Source organism: the organism of the source record quoted next, unplaced genomic scaffold, assembly GCF_019419815.1.
Source record: "Pyrus x bretschneideri cultivar Hongxiangsu unplaced genomic scaffold, Pyrus_bretschneideri_v1 Contig20, whole genome shotgun sequence".
NCBI classification, from domain to species: Eukaryota; Viridiplantae; Streptophyta; class Magnoliopsida; order Rosales; family Rosaceae; genus Pyrus; species Pyrus x bretschneideri.
In genome coordinates, this window is record NW_025999502.1 from 3040585 (window position 1) to 3059738 (window position 19154).

The following is a 19154-nucleotide window of genomic DNA, read 5'->3' on the forward strand; positions in this document are numbered from 1 at the left end:
AATACAAGAAGAGATGGATGACAAGAATATGGAAAGGAACACTTCGAATTACACTACAATGAGTAAGGCCTATTTTGATAGGAAAAAAAAAAGAAATTATAAGTTGACGACAATTGTTTACCTCTGACTATACTCCTACGATGGCGAATGATGAAGATGATGTTGATTATGAATATTAAATTTAAGTTGTTTTAGTTTTTAAATTTAAGTTAATGTTGTTTTCGAATTTAATTTGTAGTTTTTAAATTTAATTTGTCGCTTTTAAATTTTTGTTGTAATTTTTAAATATAAGTTGTAGTTTTTAAATTTAAGTTGTTGTAGTTTTTAAATTTAAATAATAAATTATGTTTGGCCCTTTGGCCCTCGGTTGGAGACGGTTTTTTGTGGTAGGGCTAAAACGAGCCCTCTGGCCCTCAGTTGGAGACGGAGGCAAATATGGCCCTGTACTGTTCATTAAAATATTAATATCTTGGAGAATCTTGGAGAGTCAGAGGGCTAAAATGTGCCATCTGGCCAGCCATCGGTTAGAGATGGCCTGAGGTCGACCTATACATAGACATATATATCACCAAACTCCCTTTCTCCCTTGAAGATCTTCAGCATTTACGATATCATTTCAAAGTTATCTCAACCGTATCCCTCTTCGGCCGTATCCCTCTTGAACCCATTTAACCTCTCTTTACACTCAACTTAAATTTTAAATATGAAATGTCTTTATTATCCTATTGCATAATTACAATCATGTACAAGATGAAATTAATTATAAAAGTAAAATTTATCAATATACCTACCCCCAATAATCAAACGCTAACCATCACTAATCTTTCTTTGATGTTCTATTGTGGCGAAAATCCTGAGACGCATTCATAGAAATAAAAATTATTTTCTTTTACGTATGAATGGTGATTTTAAAGTTTTGGATCCTTCAACTTTGTTTATCGTCATTATGGCTACCACCACCACCACCCACTAACCCCACCACTACCATATCTTCAACAGTACTCGTCACCTGTAGAAAACCTACTTCTACTACTACTACTATTGCCAAAACAACAAGCAACAACTTATCAAGGTCAACAACAATAAAAGGTGGAGGAGGAGGATAAGAGAGTTGGCATATGCTTTCACTAGTACTGCTCCCTCTTATATATGAGATCAAAACCCTACTTATTGTAAGAGTAGGGTTTCTCTGACAAAGGGTGGCTCAAGGGGAATCAAGCATGTTGGTCTGATAATTCGATATTATTCCCAGTACTATAAGCCAGCCTGCAAAATATGCGTGCATTTGTTAAAGTAGCTAGGGTTTAGTTAATTTAGTTTGACTCTCATAGTCTCATGGCACTGTGTTTAATTATATTAATAGATTTAATTAACATGGATCTTCATGAGACTGATCCGGGTAGCTTCTAATGTAAAAATAATGGGTGTGAAGATAAATTTGCATATTGAATTGGGTTTGCGAGGATAGTTTAGGTAGTAAATTTAGGTTTAAAGAGATATTGATAGTTTAATTAAAAATAATATGGATGTAAATGATAAATTTGATGTATAAATAAGTTATATGGGTTCAAATAAAATTTTCGAAAAATATTTCCCTCAAATGATTGAATGAGTACCATGATAAACACTCTACAACTTTTCGTACATGACCAGGGCCCAAGAAAAAGCCAGAGATCTTCTACTGTTTTAGTAAGAAAGCCCTTTAAAAGGGGGGGAGGAGAGCAGACAAAAGGGTACAAGTCGTCAATTCCCTTTGCCTTTTTGCAGCCTTCTCGCTCTTCTTCTTCTTCCTCTTCCGAGCCTGCAAGTAGAATTTTTAGTGAGAGAGAGAATGTCTTTGGCGTCTGTGAAAATGTCGGAGGACGTGTGGCTGACGTGCCTCACTCACGCATTGTCCACCGAGACGGAGGAGATCATGGGCCTCCTGCTTGGTGATATTGAGGTTACACTCTCTGCCATTTGCCATCTTCCAATTTATTCAGCTTCTTCCATTTCTGTTATGCGCATGTTAGGTTTTCTTATTGTTTGCTGAATTCTTCATTTCTTTGGGTGTTGAAAATTGAAATTGCTTCATGGGTTTGACGCTTGGAATGAATTTAGAGCTGGTATTGTTTGCAAATTTGTGGGTTTTGGGTTGTTTTCTGAAATGGGGTTTCTTCAAATATTAGTGATTTATTGATTTTTTTTGGAGGAGTGTGAAATTGGGGTACTAGGAATTGGTTACAATGTTGTTTAGAAAGATTAGTTCTTTTGAGTTTATGGAATTCTGGGTCCATTTCGATTGCTGACTTGGGTTATATCAAATCATAGTACTCATTGCTTTCTGTTTCTTTTAACTAGATGAGTTTTCGGGGATTTCACCCATTTGATTGTAATTCAATGAGTTTATTCTGGGAACTGAGTACAGAATTTGTGCTGAATGCAATTTGTTTGAGATAGTTACTTCAAATTGGTTTTAAACTACTATGGTTTCTCGGAGTTGTTATGTTTGCTTTGAGTGACTGCTATTCATTTGGTTGTTCGTTTATTCCCTTTCAGTTACCAGCTTGCTAAGTCCAGATAAATTTTGAAATCTTAGATGCATTATAAAATTAAATGGGAAAGCTTCTTCAGGCCATAGGACTAACATTAGAATATTCATAGAGAAAATAAAGGAAGCTTCAGCCTGATTTTCTACCAAATCAGCAGGTTAACTCATCTATTTCTATCCAAAGTACTTCCCAAACCAAAAAAATCATTTAAAGCAAATGTGCACAGTTTGAAACAAAAAAAATTCACATTGTTGTGCATGATCACTAGGCATGAGCTTGTTCAAACTGTGCACATTTGCTTTAAATGACTTTTTTTTTGGTTTGGGAAGTATTTTGGATAGGATAGCTTAATGGTATAATGATTTTGTTGTAATGAATATTTTTCAATTGTAAAGTTTCGAGCCAATACATGGATGTTTTGCAACTGAAATGACACTATGAACAAATGTAACCCTTAGTTTGGTTGATACAATGATTTTTTGTTGCTTAGTATTTTTCTATTGATTGAATAATTTATTTTTAAAAATGCTCAAAATTTATGTGTTTGAATTAGAGTTGTCAAAAATAAAATTGAGACTTGTTTAGTGTGTAGGCTAGAGGTAAATAAATGTGTAAAAACTGAAATGTCTAAAATACCCTTAAATCTAACAGTCCATTAACAGAAGTGGGTAAAGTGAGACAAAGGAGTTGAAAATGTCAATTTCAGAGGGTAAAGTGAGACAAAACCAATTTCAGGGGGTAAACTGAGACTCAATGGCAGTTTCAGGGGGCATTTTGACTATAAGCCTCTTTTGTTTAGGTTAGTTGAGTCAGTCATCCAGTACAGATTTCACCGCCACCACTGTATATGGTTGCCGATTGCTAATATTTGATTGACATAGAGTTCTGATTCAATGGTTCTGTCAATATGTTTCTGCAGTCCACAAGAACTTTGATGCTGTGCGCTCGAAGATCCCTTCCATTGAAATTCTTTTGTAATGCCTTTCACTCTGGTCAGACTCAAGGCTTGTGTCTTATGTTCCATACTTGGATTCTAGATATGCAGCTTAGGCAGTTTCTGGTTTCATCTGTTCTGTTGTTTTTTGGGTCCTTCAGGTGTGCCAATTTAAGTGGAATGCTCCCAGTATTTAGCCTAATGATCTGTGCGACTTGAAATTTATTTTACTCTGTCTCGAATACCCTGAAAAATAATTGCATGTTTTATAGTCTACTCCAGATGAGAAGTTCTTATCATTTTTTTTTCTGGTGAATCCAATTCTGAAGGTGATACATAGATGGACACGTCAATGTAGTTGTGATATATAGAACAAATTTCATGTATGTATTTGTCCTCTTTGTCTTGTTTTCCCTTTATATCATAGCTTTATCTATTGTCTTATGGTTATAACGTTTCTCTCCCCATGATGGTGGAAATTTCAGAACTCTGTAAATGGCAGCGTGACAGCACTAATTTGGGGAGCATCACCTCAGACACGATCTGATCGGAGGAAGGATCGTGTGGAGACTAATCCTGAGCAGTTGGCTGCTGCATCAGCCCAGGCCGAAATATCCTTTATGTGTTTAAAGTGTTTTTTCCTTGTCTTTTTTATATTCGTATCTTTTGATATTTGCATACTTACCACGTGAAAACAACAAAAGATCCTTCAGATCTCTAAGTTAGTTATCATTATGACCACAAAGAGAAAAAACAGCTGCCGTTTCCCTCATGATTAAACATTACAGTTGGTGATCTCCAAGTATAAAAGTGCTCTGGTTTAAGGGGAGCACTATAGTCTTTTTACAATGAGCATAGTTTTCTTGTTTGGTGAACTTATCCTCAATGAACTTCAGTCCAGTCCCCTAAATTAATGATAAGCTGAAGAAGGAAGATATTCAGAGACATGCTTAACATTTATTACTAGGACTCCTTGACAAGTAACCCTAGCTTCCTAAAACTACATGGTGTGGTCAGTCACCATAAACTGTCGCGTTAGATTTGTGCTGTACTTATTTCATGTATTAGGGTTTTTTGTATCGTAGTTTTCACTGTTTTGCTGGTGATATAATTTTTTATCCACAAAAAAATGGGGGCTCAACAATCTAAATCAGGCAATTAGAAAAAACTGTAAGATGCATGAGCTCTTAGAGATATGTGCAGTTGGTTCAACATTTACATCCTTTAGCATTATGGCTACTCATGATTGTAGTGTTCTTATTGTAGTGTTCATGGTATTTGCATGTAGCACTTCTTTTTATTACTTCTTTTTATTATCTTTACTTTTAAGGGTTATTCATGATTTTGTGTACTTAACTCTATACCACAGAATGACACTGTCAACTGGAAGAACAACTAGAGTGATTGGGTGGTACCATTCACATCCTCATATTACAGTTCTCCCATCTCATGTTGGTGAGTGTTATCTAAATACGCATGCTTTGTGTCAGTGTATTCATTAGCACATTCGTTCATGAGGTTGGGCTAACAATAGTAGAGCTTAGTTATAACTTATAAGACAACTTGGGAAAGTATCAAAAGCTACTGAATAGTAGAAATCTCAGTATGTTCGTGGATAACCAATCACATTTCTGGGAGTGGTATGAAATATGATGAATCTACACAATCTCTGCCAGATATGTATGTTCTATTCAATACTTTGAGGTGGCTGGAAATCATGGGTTGGTTTTTGGATCAGGGAAATTTTGCCTGTTTTAACCAAGAATACTGGCACAGATGGATGGAGCATGAAGTTAGAAGCCATGCTGTGATATTGGATCACAGTGTCGCATCAGAGTTTACTTTTTGAATAACTGTAAACCAACAGTTTGAAATTATTCTTTGTAATTTTTTTGGGCCTTGATGTGATATTGTGATTGCTGGGATGGTTATAGTCTACCATCAGTGCAGTTGCTTTTTCTGTTGTGTTTCAAGGTGGAAGAAGATGCAGAGAGAATGATAATGGTCCAAGGGAGAGACATAAGTTGATAGAGGAAACTTTACAGATAAGTAGAGAGATTAAAAGGCTAACCTTGTCCATAATGCAGCAAGCTAATTTTTCTAATAAATCAATAAAGGATTGCGTCCTTCTTTTTGCCATATGGCTACCATTAGATATGTCAAAATATGGTTTAATCTGTGGCTCGTGACGTGACACCCATATATATATATATGTGTGTGTCTGTATATGTCATGCTGTTACTCAACATTAATCTCTTGAATAGTGTTGCACTCTTTCTGACATTTGGATCAGATGTGGTTATTTGTTAGACATGCTATCATAGTCAATTGCTGGAGACCGATATTACAGCTGTGTTCTACTTTGTGCAGACGTGCGGACGCAGGCAATGTATCAACTTCTAGATTCTGGGTTTATTGGGCTCATATTTTCCTGTTTTAGTGAAGATATAAACAAGGTTCGCATTATAAATGGTATTTGTAAATGGTATCAACTTCTAGATTCTTTAGTCATACTCGGTATTTTCAGGTTGGGCGAATCCAAGTCATTGCTTTTCAGTCCTCAGATGGGAAGCAGCATCACATGTCAAGACCCATATCTTTATCTCCTATATATAAAAGTCCAGTTATAGAAGTTGAATCGTCTTTAAGTACCTCAGAAAATGTACCAGCGAGATCCACCTTAACTAGAGCAGGGAGTCCTGAAGAAGACACAGCTGATTCAAGAACTTCTGGAACTATAAAGGTGTTATATCTATTTTATTAAAAATGAGAAAAGGATGGAAAAAAACATATTAGTTGATGATGGATGATAGCTGCAGGCTCACCCCTTGTTTCACTGAATAAATGCATGATTATAGTTCTTCAAGTATGTACTGTATTGATGTCTTGAAGTGTCATGAATGATGAAGCTAGTTTCTGTCCTTTCACATTAAATTTAAAACTTAAGTTTTTTGCAGATACCTGATAGCCTATGCATCTTTGTGGTCATTATTCATATTACCATGGCACTGGAAATATGAATAATGAGACTAAGTGTCAAAATTCCGTTCAATTTGATTAATAGGTTATTGTTAATAGAAGGAGTGCATTTTGGCCTGTAACAGTTAAATTACTTCATATTTCCAGCTATTATTTCCAACAAACTCAGTGGCCATCTCATATATGAATCATGGAAGGCATGTGACCCAGTGTATTATAGTTCATTAAGAAAGAAAATAAGTAGTCAGTTTAGCTTTTTTCCCTGATTGCTATTGTTGGTGCCTTGAGTCAGAGAATGCGATAGGAGCTCCAATCAAATGAGCTTCCTCTATTCTACTTGTGATAGTTCTTGTTGCATACTTGCTTGTCTAGAGATCCCGTTTTCATGCCGGTCCATTTTGTACTATCCCTAAATTATTTGATTTTTTTAGGGTGGGGGAAGGTCCTCAGACCTAGGGCTTCTCTTTGCTAATGCAGATGCAAGTCATCTAGGAAGAGTTGGAGGAAACTACCAGACTGACACATCAAGCAACATCATTGGCGATATAGATCCCATGGATATGTCAGAGAGTATGCAAGAAGCAATGCACCGTTCTAACTTGGATATGAGGTTTACCTGTTATCCTTATTATTGTCATTGCGTAATACTGTGTGATTGGTGCTGGGAATGCTTGTGATTTGCCTTTAGTTCAACCTGTGGGCAAACTTCTACTCATGCATTCGCTCCCTTAAATGTTATACCATGACAGAAATTCAGATCTTTTGCCATAAAACTTCCCAAACAAATTCAAATGGAGTAAGATTAAGTCTGTCCTTATTACACAATATAAAGATTCATAATTTTAGTATAATTCCCTAGAATGTTATCAATGTTTTAACAAGAGTATTTAGCTTTGCTAATTGTAGAATAGGTTCCAAGAATAGACATTTTGTCTGGCAGCAGACTTAGCAGCATTGCTATAGCTGCCTAAAATTCGTTGAAAAGAACCGAGTAAATTTCCAGAATTTAGTGGTTCTCAAGTCTCTGACTTCTTGCTATAAATCCATTGTCTTATTAAAAACCAATTGACCGGAGGAATGGTCCAATGTTTGAATTTATTTTGGGTCCCTGCGAGAATAGTGTTGTTCCTCTTTATCCTGATTCTTCCCTATCTCTTTTGATTGTTTACTTGATGACTTGTTCTCTCTATGTATTCAGCTTACATCTCTCTTCACCACGCATGAAGAATAAATGACTAGTTTCTAGTATCTGCATGTTTTCTTGCATCAATTTGAAGTTGAGATTTTGGTTTGGATATGATAAATGATGGTGTACAAATTTTGGGTGTATTTATGTTGCTTTTATAAAATGCATCGATCGTGATTCATTAAAGCACCATAATCTTCTTCATGTTTATTGGGAGCCTATGGGCTTGTTACCCTAAATGTGAATAGTTTGATTAATAGATATTGGTGTATCTTGGAGGAGTCATTTAGTTGGCTATATTCTTTGATTTTAAGATCCATATTTCTGAGCCCCTGATGTCAAAGAAAAGAAAGAACAAGACCATCCACAATTATATATGAACCACAACATGCTCCTGGTTACGCCGACGCTTAGCCAATTAATGAACAATGTCTAATTCCATTATGCTGTCATAAAAGAGAATTTTGAATTTCTAATCCTTATTTTCTTTTTCCTTCATGTTTTTGCTTGCAGTGGTGCCGAGTATGTCAGGAAAGAAGTTCCTCTTCATGTTTTACCGACCTCGTCTCTTGTTAAGCTCGATTCACCTTTAATGTCATTCACAGAATTGCAACGAGTACTGTATGAAGAGGAGCAAGCAGCTTATAACCAAGCAATCTTGCAAAATATGAGGTGATACATTGATATTCCTTCACTTTATATTAATCAACCCATTGTTGATTCTAATGCGCTTTGGTTTTGCTTAGGGATGGGAAAGTGCATCCACTTACTTTCATACACCATACATCAATGTACCAGTCTTCCATGTGCAAATTAATCGAATATTGGTCAGAATTATACTCTCATCTCTGTATTAGCTGTTTATGCCTGGTCTTTTATCTTTTTTTGTACTTACTTTTTTTTTAATCCTATGCAGTTTGAGTCCTGCCATAAGTGCACTGCAATGTCGGTTAAGTGAGAATGAAACTCGGGTATAATACCATGCAATTTGTAGATAGTAAGGATGTTTTGTTAATCTCAAAAGTGTTCAAGTTTGATGGAGTTTCAACGGAGGTTGATTGATTTGAATTTCCATCTTGAGCTTGAGACATTTAATAATTTAAACCTGAAACTTCTATTTCGTGTTACAAACTCATTTACGACTCAAAGTGCATTTCCTTTAACACTGGACATACATGATGACTTACCTAATGGTGCCATCTCTATGGTCCTTGGCCATGCTCAAATTTCAATTTTTTTGGTCTGTAGTTTGTGACATTATGACATAGTTGTCTTTCTCGTGCAAACTATATTTATAAATGAATCGCCTTTGCTGAAACAGTTAGCAGTGCTCACCGATGAAGTGAAGAATTTGGAAACCGAGATGCATAGAACAAGTGAGTCAAACTCAGGATCTCCTCGTCCAATTTCATCGCCTGTACTCCGTGGAAGTGGTCTGTTGGGTCACAGGGACTTGTTTAATCCAACTGAATCTGTCAGTGCAAGGAGTCTGGCTGGTTCTGGCAGTCGGAGCCGAAAAGGTTCATAATGCAATCTCAGAGAAAATCTTCTGCCGAATGCATACCGTGTAGCGTTTGGATTAGCTTGATATGCAGAGTGTGGTTTTGCAAAATACAGTTATGCTAAAATGATTGCGCCTTATATGCAATGAAATGTGTTGGAAATTGCTGCTGGTGTAGGCGCAAACATTTTTTTTTTTTGAAACAAATGTTGCACTTTTGAGTAAATAGGGGAAAATTATCGTGCAAATTCTACATGTATGTATGTAGATGTAATGAAAAATTTCAATGGAAATCAATTGTCTTTTTTGGGTTTTTGGGATTTAAACAAATTTGTTTAGAGTGATTGTATTGCATGGCGATTAGAGTTACATTCTTATCACTCCTTTTCCAATTCCTCCATGGCACGAAGTTTCTTTTTCTATTTCATCCTTTTATCACAACAAAGTAAAACAATAAGAGCCTCCCGCAAAAGGGAAGCCTGGAGTAGGAGAAATTCTTGTATGCGGATGATTTAATCACATGCCCATCTGATGGCATACAAAACCATCCACTCGTGTGTTTTGGTTTCACCTACCCCCTTTCCTCGGTTCCACCCCTTGTGTCTGGTGTTCGTATATGTACTTGTCCGATCGCGCACATAAAATGCCCTACTTCCCATTATTTTAGTCTCATCCCCTACCGGTCATACCCCTTTGTGTCTGGTGCCCAATATGTGTGTGTTCGGACTGAAGAATTTTGTCCTAGCGTAGGACTTGGGTTTTGCTTTATAAGGTCCTTGTTTTCCTTTTTCTAAATTGTGAGTTTCCTTTCGAATACTTGTTTGTATTGTTTTATATATTAGTATAAGATAATAATGACTTCAAAACTATAATTTATAATTAAATAAGGCGTAGAAACACCTAAAAATGACAATTTTATGTAAATTAGCAATAAAATTTCTTATTCAGGTTTATGTTGTACTCAGATGGAGTTATTAGCTAGTTATAAGGCGGGAGATGCAATTAGTATATCTGATCCATCAGATTTAAAAGGTGCGGATTCCCACACTTTTTCATGTCTATGGGGATATTGGCGTTCCTACTTAAAATTGCAAAAGAAGTGGGATTTCTAGATTTCTTATGCCAATGCTGTAGTAAATATTATTCCCTCAACTGAACAGTGAAAACGATGATGATGTACGATTTGGTTAGCTTTGTATTTGTTTCATTGGGGTGTTGTAATTTCCTCTTCTCTTTGTATTTTTTAGCTTACATCTAAGTTGAATATGTGATTAGAGAAATGCTAAGGAGGCTATTAAAGTGAGACTATCCATGGACGCTCTATAAACTTTCCGCTACTCTCATACTTTTGACACAATATTTTATATGTTGGCACGAGAATTGTACCAAAAACATGTGGCAGTAGAGAGTTCATGGAGAGTCATACTTTTAGACACGTTTCTATAGCGTTTCTCATGTGATTAATAGGTATTGGATTTTAAGGCTTAATTTCATTTGAGGTCTAACAAAGAACAACTTTAGCTGTTCTCAAAACCTTGGATTAGCCCGATACATTTGACTGACTATTCAATTTTCAATGTTAATACAAAGGATTTTAAAGAAGCTTTGGTTGTTCGTTGAGCATTTTCTTTTGGTAAACATATCTTGAACATTTGCTATATAATTTAAAAAAAATAGTGCTAAGTAAGAATTGCAGCAAAAAGAAAAAGTAAGGTAGGAGTTATTAACATCTCCTTTTAGGATTTTTTGAGGAAGAATTCAACAAATACACTCTGAGGCTGAGGAATAATATGAATAAGTTAGTCGTAGTCATTCATGCATGGAAGCGATTCCCGAGGAGAGAATCGAATCGAGCATCAGCTGCCCACTTCTCTTTGCTCTTCTTTACAGTTTGCCTCCCTTCCCCTTTACCCTTCTCCAAGAGAATGGAGGCCAGATCTCTCCCTATGTGCATGTTCTTTTTAGAGAGAGAGAGAGAGAGAGAGAGAGAGAGAGAGAGAGCGAGAGGCATGCATATTGGATTAGCAGCCGCAGCAAAGAAAAAAGAAAAAGAAAAAAAAAAAGATGGTCAAAATTAATGAACACCTCGAAGACTTGTTATTCCATCATCAGCTTCAACTTCCTTTATTGAAACTCACCATTTGCTTCTTTTTCTGTTTTTGGTTTTATCATTTTTCCCCTTTTCAGTTTCACTCTTCAAGATACTATTCCCATCCATATAATCAAGGGAAAAAAAAAAAAAATTAGAGGCCAAGGTGAAAAATTGTTATTGATATGTGTATGAAACTACCTCAAGAATTAATCATATTCATTAACAGTTTATAATTATATTGATATATATATATGCATACGTGGACGACTACTTAGGATTCACTAGGAGGATTCATGCCATATACGAGAACTTCTATTGTCGTAAAATTTCCAATTAAAGCATGTTTACTCATAAGATATACAAAACTCTTGACTCTAAGTTCCATACCTTGTCTAAAATATGCATGCGAGAATCACTTTACTTTTTAACTTTTTCATGCTTTTACTAACATATATGAAATCGAAAAAAAAATGAAGTTTCCCCTTGAAATCTTTTATCAAATATCTAAAAATCATGAATCATATCAACTAATTCTGATTCTTTTTTTTTCTTCACCTAATTCTAAGTTTTTTAATTTTTTTTATCCCACTTCTACTAAGTAAACATGCCTTACATACATCAGTAGTTTGTTTGCTCTTTTTGATATTACAATGGGTGTTGATTTCTTGCCACATTTGGAAAGTTAGGTATTCGTATTTTTTTTTTGGTCGAAAGAAAGTTATGCATTGTTTAACTCCACTTGATTTGTCTGTAAGTAATTATGAAACTTAATATAGGAATAAAGGAATATTCAAATTTGTAAAGCAAGTGCAATTTTTCCAGTAAATTGACTGTCAATCTGCTGATTCTTAAAGTAAAATTGAAAGAGACTAGGCCCCTTGGGCCTTGTTGGATACAGTTAAGATAAGAAGTGGCCCTGCTATGACCTTTATGTTTAGGGAATATCTACATCATGGTAGGAGATGCTAATTACGATCCCACAATATCCATTTACATTCAGGCCATCTGTGACTGTCAACTTTTTTTTTTTAGCTGTCCATATGAATGGAAATGTTCTCTTGTTCGCTAAATAACTTGATTACTTACTTTTAAATTTGATATTAAAGATTGAGTAAACATAAAAAACATATCTCTTTATTCTCCACGTCTGATATCAAATGCAAATGTTGATAATCATAAATCTTTAAAACAAAAAAAAATAACTTGTTATGACATTCAATTGGAGCTCCCATGTTAATGAACTAAGGGGTCCCGATTAATGCCATGGTCAAAGGGATTTTCTAGGTTCATTGGTTGCTTGATTGGTTGATTTGTTGTGCTAAATTGACTACAGAATCTGTGTTTTCTTTTTGTGGATCTTGAATTGTTGGAGCTAACATGCTATGCCTATAAGCCTGAGTCAAATTGTCCCCTTCAGTCAACCTAATTAGTTCAACACATGTTTTAGATGGCGGGCTACCTAGCTAACTATCATCGGTTGTGTGAAAACTAGTGACTTTTAATTTGCTGGCTTCATTTTCATTAACATACGCTTGTTTTTCAAGCTGGTATACCTATGTGAGGATATGATCATTGCATGTGTTGATATATATGTCGTATCTTAGTGAACTGGAAGTAACAATTAAGGGTGTATTTGGAAGTGTATTTTAAAGTGACTGGAAATACTTTTGATGAAAGTTTTTTTAGAATCAATCTTTAATAAAATACAAGTGAATCATGAAAAAGCAATTGAACTGGTGTTTCTCCTAAATGCACTTCAAGTGTTTTTGAAACTCAAAAACATTTTTTATCAAAAGTGTTTTCAATAATTTTAAAAGTATTTTCAAATGGTGAGCCCTAAGATTCTTTCACAATAAGTATTCAAATTCACACATAGATTTGGAGCAGCTCATGGCATTGCATGTTCTCATAACTTCCAATTGAATTACCACCAACCTTTCAGTTATATTATTAATCCTAATTTTCATATATAGATATCACTTTACCAAGTCTTTATAACGAGTTAAAATAAACTCGTATAGCAAGTTCATATCATTTTTATACTACCTATCTTTATTGTTAAAACTCCATTAACGTTGGTGTCTGAATTTGACCGATTGTGGAGCATTGGTCTTTCAAACAAACTTCGTGAGAATTTTCACTGAATTTAAGCACGTGAGCTTAAGGGTAAATTAGAGAACTGCGCAAGTGCTTCTTTTACATACATGCATGTCCCGTGGTGAATTATAAGATTAGAATCAAAGTTTTTAAATAGAAACGAAACATCAAGCACGCAAAAAAAAAAAAATCAGTTTATTCACTGAGACATCATTTAACACTTAAAAAGTTTGTTGTCATCAACAGAACCAAGCTGCTCACATGTCAACACAAATTGACAATATGCCGAAGCAATCTGATGAGTGCTATTGAGAGAAATTGAAGAGTGTTGTCAATGCAACATGCGAGAGGCATTTTGACAAACACTTTGTGAGCACAAAACATTCTAAAGGTCATTGTAAGACCTTTACATGTATATTTTTAGACTCCAAATGATCGTGAGACCACCTAAGTCCCAATATGCATCCGCTGCGTTGTGCATGTCACAAGCTTACTTTGACAGAATTTCTCACGAAAAGTATTTCCGTTTGATAATTGATACTTGATAGTGTGTACATACATGCATTATTTCTCACGTTAAAAAACCCTAAAAGGAAAGCCAGTAACCAAAGTATTCAAAATTCAAAATATCCTCTCTTTGGAATCATGGAATATCGAGTTTTCATTCTCTTTTCCTTCCTTTAGATATTTCTCTGATTCCATTTATCAAGGTTGCTAATTGAAAAATACGAAAAAGTGGTACACGGCCCTCTATTTATTCCCTTTTTCTGTGGCCTAAACTTGTATATAAGCACACTCCCTGCATGGCTCATTACTTCACCATTCCATACTTTGCCTCCAAAATATCCGATAGTGAATAACATTGTATTTTTCTTGAGGTTACTTCTCTTCTAGTTTTTCTCCTCTCTTTCTTCTTTATCTTTTACGTATGCATTTCCCTTCATGGCACCTTCATATGAATGCTAGCTTTCTAGTTCCTTTTCACCTATCTAGCTTAGGGTACAAAACCCCAACACAAGCTCTCTATAACTTCTGAATCATTTTTCTTGGCTTTTGATTTTTCAGTTTTCATTTAGGAAGTGATTTCCACACTATCTTTTTCATGCACGCTCTTGTTTATTTCTGATATTTGAATTGAATCAAAGTATAAAAACAAACGGGAATGTGCAGAAAGACAAAAAAAAGAATGCATAAATCATTTTCCTTAATTTATACATTTTCAATAATTACGGGAAGTTTAGAGCACGCAGTTTAGTATGACTAGTTTACTTTTGATACTCTTTCACACTATCCACTCTTATCATTGGGCTAACCTAATGGCTTGTCTGAAATTAGTTTCATATAACCTAGGGAGAACATTTTTTAGATCATATTTTATAAATATGTCGGAACTGCAGGTCATCCACGCACTAACACATTTTGTTTAAATTAATGCAGACCAAAAGATGAGCCGACCAGGAGACTGGAACTGCAGGTCATGCCAGCACCTCAACTTCCAGAGGCGTGACTCATGCCAACGTTGTGGAGATGCCAAGTCCGGCGTAGACTTCGGGGGCTTCGGCGGAAGAGGAGGAGGATCCTCGTTTGGGTTCATGACTACCGGCTCAGATGTTCGGCCTGGTGACTGGTACTGCGCTGCTGGCAACTGTGGAGCCCACAATTTTGCAAGCCGTTCCAGCTGCTTCAAATGTGGGGCTTTCAAGGATGATTCTGGCATTAGCGGCAGGCGGTGGCTTTGACTCTGACCTGCCACGCTCCCGGGGTTTCGGGTCAGGACTTGGCGGTGGTGGCGGAGGAGGCGGAGCAGGTGGTGGTCGACCTGGATGGAAATCTGGAGATTGGATTTGTACCAGGTGATACAATTGGTTAATAGTATAATATAATTCCGTTCGTTTATTTGTTATATTCAATAACAAAAATGGGTCCTTGTTAGGTCGATTTTTTTCTTTTGTTTTGGGCAGGGTTCATTGTCAAGATATATATAAATATTCAGGTAGTTTAGGTGATCATATCCATAAAACAAAGTAAAATTATTTGTTGTCAAAATAGTTTACTGATTTAATACGTATAAATAACTAAACGATTTTCAAATTAAATGAATTTTTTACATGAATGATCTTTAGATGATGGTGGGACGATAAAAATACGTGGATCGTAAATAAAGATTAGTAAATTTCTCTCTTGAATAACACAAGCATTGTCCCTACCTAATACTGCAAATCTGACCAGAAAAGCACTTGGTAAATATTCCTCTTTCCTTGACTGCTTTTTAAAGTTAGATACATTAGGAATCTCTCCCTCCTTGCCTAATTTAACAACTAAGCGTTCATTAAGGCTTCACACACACCCGAAGTTAAGAGTTTAAGTTTTGTTGTAAGTGGACTATGTTCTCTCTTAATTTCAAACCCTCGTCTTTTTTTTAATACAACATAAAATTGTAATATTGTTTTCTAATGCGATGGGTCTGTTGCTCAATTAAAAATTATAAAATAAGTCCGCAGGTAGTTCAAAACTGAAATTGGCACAATAGTAAATTAACAAATGAGTTCAATTTTGGTGATCCACATCTAGTTATTAATCAGTATATGTATTTGGGGTTTACTAAAATTTAAATATTTAATTAACTGCTGATTTTATTTATTTATTTATTTGGACACAGGTTGGGGTGCAACGAGCACAACTTTGCTAGCAGAATGGAATGCTTTAGATGCAATGCCCCAAGAGACTCGTACTAGCCTAGCTACACATGTCTTATGCAATTTTGGGTAAGGTTTCATTTACGCTCTCATTGATACTTCACAATTAACAGTAATTATCATTTATAACTTAATTAATTCATGATGTTAATTATGTGTTTTTGCAGGCATAGTTTCTAATGAGCAAGAGAGATGATATATGATTGTCACAAGTTTTTCTGTCATTGTTTCTGAGGTTCTAGCTAGTTCTAGGGTTTTACATATATGCCTAGCATTCTGTTATCTAGGGTTTCCCACAAAAATTATATCAATGTAATTTTGGTGCTTCTCTTTGATTTATCTAGTGCTGTCATTTGTTTTAAATGTTTATTTTAACTACTGTACTGTTCCTGGTTTTTGAAATGAATGAATGAATGATATGATTCCTTGTTCTTTTTCTTAACTAGAAACGATGCGCACAAACTTCATTTAGGATGCTTTCTCTCCAATCAATACTGCGATATATCAATAAGGCTGCTTTCAGCCTTTCATGAAGTACTTTAGGAACTCTTGATTTTCAAATTAGATAACGAAGCAAAAAGAAAAAATGGTCACATATATACAAAAGGAACTTGAGGCAACAGTGATGAATTCCACTAAACGTTCATGATATCCCAAAGAATTAAAGTAACCATGTATTGATAACTGATAAGTACGATAGAAGGAACGGATATTGCCTTGAACTGAAACTAAAAGGTGCAATGTCAAGTTACATACACTGAAGCCAAAAATAATATATTATTTTAGTATTTGTTAACCGTGCATATTCTTATTTGGAAGTTAAAACGGGATGTAAATGTTTTATTAAGTACATAATTGTAATTCATGAGATTTGAATTCAAGAGTTTTAACAAAATGTAGGTTGTGCGTAACTTAGACCAAATATTAATGAATGAAAACCATGATTAGAGTATCAATTAGCAAGGGGGTCGTAGATAAACTGCATACTAATTTAAAGTTTGGATAATGTGAATAACTATTTAATTTAATTTCTGCTTACTCTTTTGCTTAAATGGTCACATTGGATTCCCATCATTGACCTGATGCATGTGTATCTTTTAAAAGTATATGTATATGGTGGATTCAAAAGTGGATTAATATATACATTCATGCTCCGGACACTATCAATGCTTAAAGCAGCAAGATTCTTGTCTTCCCTTTAGGTTAAGCTTTATGTTACTTCAAATTGTTTACTACTTTAGCTAGTCAAGTCTCAATCTAGCTAAGTTTTAATTTGTTGCTGACTGTTTACTAACTTGTAGTTAATTGCATGCAGTAGAGAGTAGCTAAAGCATTCTATAATCTCTTCAAATGTAGAAGAGACCTAAGAGCATTTGGCGGCCCAAATCGTTGTATTACTTGATTGTTGAGTACTTAGTTTGTTGGTGGTTGGGGCACAAAAATGTCACATACCAATCCAACCAAGTCTCAAGGTCCAATTGTCATGCAAAGTCTACATTCAAGCCCAAACACATGCCAAGGCGCAGGATCGATGAGGAATATATTTACAAACATGGCATGTCACGGTGATTAAGCCAGATATTCATGCCATGCTCATGCCTATTCATCATGCCATGCTTCCTCATGCTAGTCACTATTCATGCTAAGCCTAAGTCACATATTCAGGGCTTGTCAGGGTGGATTATGGTGTGGATGTTCATGGAAGGTTATTGGGCCTAGGTGGAATCGAGGTCATGGAAGACTTTGGGCTGCTTGGGGGCCCAGGATCCTAGCTCATACCATTTGCATTTCATGCAGGCAACATTGAGAGAGAATTAGCCCAGTTTACCCATTTCCCTAGCAAACCAACCCTAGTAGTTAGTACTAAACTAGATTCATACATTAAATGCATGCTAAGCCCAGCAAGTCAGGCTTTTAAGGTTGATTTTCCCATCCCAGCTTGCACAAACAACCAACGAATGAAAACCATGAGGCACGCTACCAAAAGTAGCGTATGCAAAATGTCGCCCTGGGAAAGCTGTGCCTCGGGAAAAAGCAGACTGCAGGTCTTAACATTGCAACTACCTTACACCAAAAAGGGAATAATAGGAGGGCTACGGAGAAAGGAACAGGAAGACCAAACCATAAAGGGAGATTCATTTGAAGCCTAAAGATTAGCCATTCACTTACATAAGGAGGGAGAAGCCATTAGAGAAGGGGGAACAGATGATTGGAGGTAACATAGAGAGATAAAAAGAATAGAGGGAGAGAGAACCACCAAGGAAATAAGCCAGAGAGTTCCATTTAGTCCAGAAGCATACTTCAAGCCTCAAGCATCACCATCCATGCAACCTTAGTAATTCCCACAGCCTTCCATTAATCATCCCAACCATTAGAAGTCTTACTATCACCCTAGGAAAACCCAGCTTATCCAGCCAAGATTTCCATGCAACCATGCAAATCTATTCTCTCTTATGTTAAACTGATAATCTTCTAGCTTCCACACCAAGTTTCACTTGAGCAAGTCATTATCTTGACCAATCATTCTATCTTTGAGACATTGATGTTATCGGGGTATTTACTAAGACAAGCTAACTTTTTCGAGATGTTCCGGGACTTGGTACGAATCCGCACCAAAGGAGACAAGAAGACGTTCTCAAAGCCCAAGTCCACCTCGACCTAAAAGTCGCCCAACATTGGCCATCCTATATACGTAGCCCACTAAATTTATAATGCTTGTCATATGAAACTCTCACCCAAGCTCCTAGTATCTTGTTAACCAAACCCACCAAATCTCGTGGTGTTCAATCAACATCCAAACATCCACCTTTTTGCTCACCAGGAACACAAACAGACATGAGACATTGGTAACTTTCACCAACAACCTTCATCCCCTTCTTCCTAAGGCATCAATCTAGGAGGGTTTAAAGCAAGCTAAATTAAAAAGAAGAAGTGTTCGCAGAGACTTCGGAAGGAATAGAATTGTAAAAGAGATTATATAATGGTTGAATTACTCTCTTCTGCATTTGAGGGAAGATGGATGTTTGGATAATAGTAAAGAGAAGAATTTGTGTGTTTAGTTAGCAACATCACATGAGTTTGGGATGAGAGTTTCATTTGACAAGTGTTATCAATTTCGTGGGTGACTTGGGATGGCCA

At 35.8% G+C, this 19154-nt stretch overlaps 2 protein-coding genes across 5 annotated transcripts; both read left to right on the forward strand.

The window, feature by feature from the left end:
• Nucleotides 1-1696: 1696 nt before the first annotated feature.
• LOC103926561 lies at nucleotides 1697-9436 on the forward strand. Of its 4 annotated transcripts, XM_048584104.1 has the most exons (11): nucleotides 1817-1942; nucleotides 3451-3523; nucleotides 3951-4076; nucleotides 4833-4920; nucleotides 5836-5921; nucleotides 5993-6208; nucleotides 6876-7054; nucleotides 8144-8302; nucleotides 8377-8457; nucleotides 8547-8601; nucleotides 8952-9436. In XM_048584104.1, the coding sequence occupies exons 2-11, from the start codon at nucleotides 3509-3511 to the stop codon at nucleotides 9156-9158; spliced, it is 1212 nt and encodes a 403-aa protein (XP_048440061.1). In that variant the 5' UTR covers nucleotides 1817-1942; nucleotides 3451-3508; the 3' UTR covers nucleotides 9159-9436. The 4 variants fall into 4 exon arrangements, with proteins under 4 accessions (XP_048440060.1, XP_048440063.1, XP_048440061.1 ...); XM_048584103.1 differs by lacking the exon at nucleotides 3451-3523 and having other exon boundaries at nucleotides 1697-1942; XM_048584105.1 differs by lacking the exons at nucleotides 1817-1942; nucleotides 3451-3523 and adding an exon at nucleotides 3831-3848 and having other exon boundaries at nucleotides 4835-4920.
• A 4608-nt stretch (nucleotides 9437-14044) lies between these two features.
• Nucleotides 14045-16439, forward strand: LOC103940689 (RNA-binding protein cabeza). Its single transcript, XM_009350846.2, is given in 5 exon segments — nucleotides 14045-14198; nucleotides 14758-15028; nucleotides 15030-15173; nucleotides 15980-16085; nucleotides 16184-16439. Coding segments are annotated over 3 exon segments (483 nt in total). The 5' UTR covers nucleotides 14045-14198; nucleotides 14758-14765; the 3' UTR covers nucleotides 16056-16085; nucleotides 16184-16439.
• Nucleotides 16440-19154: the final 2715 nt, after the last annotated feature.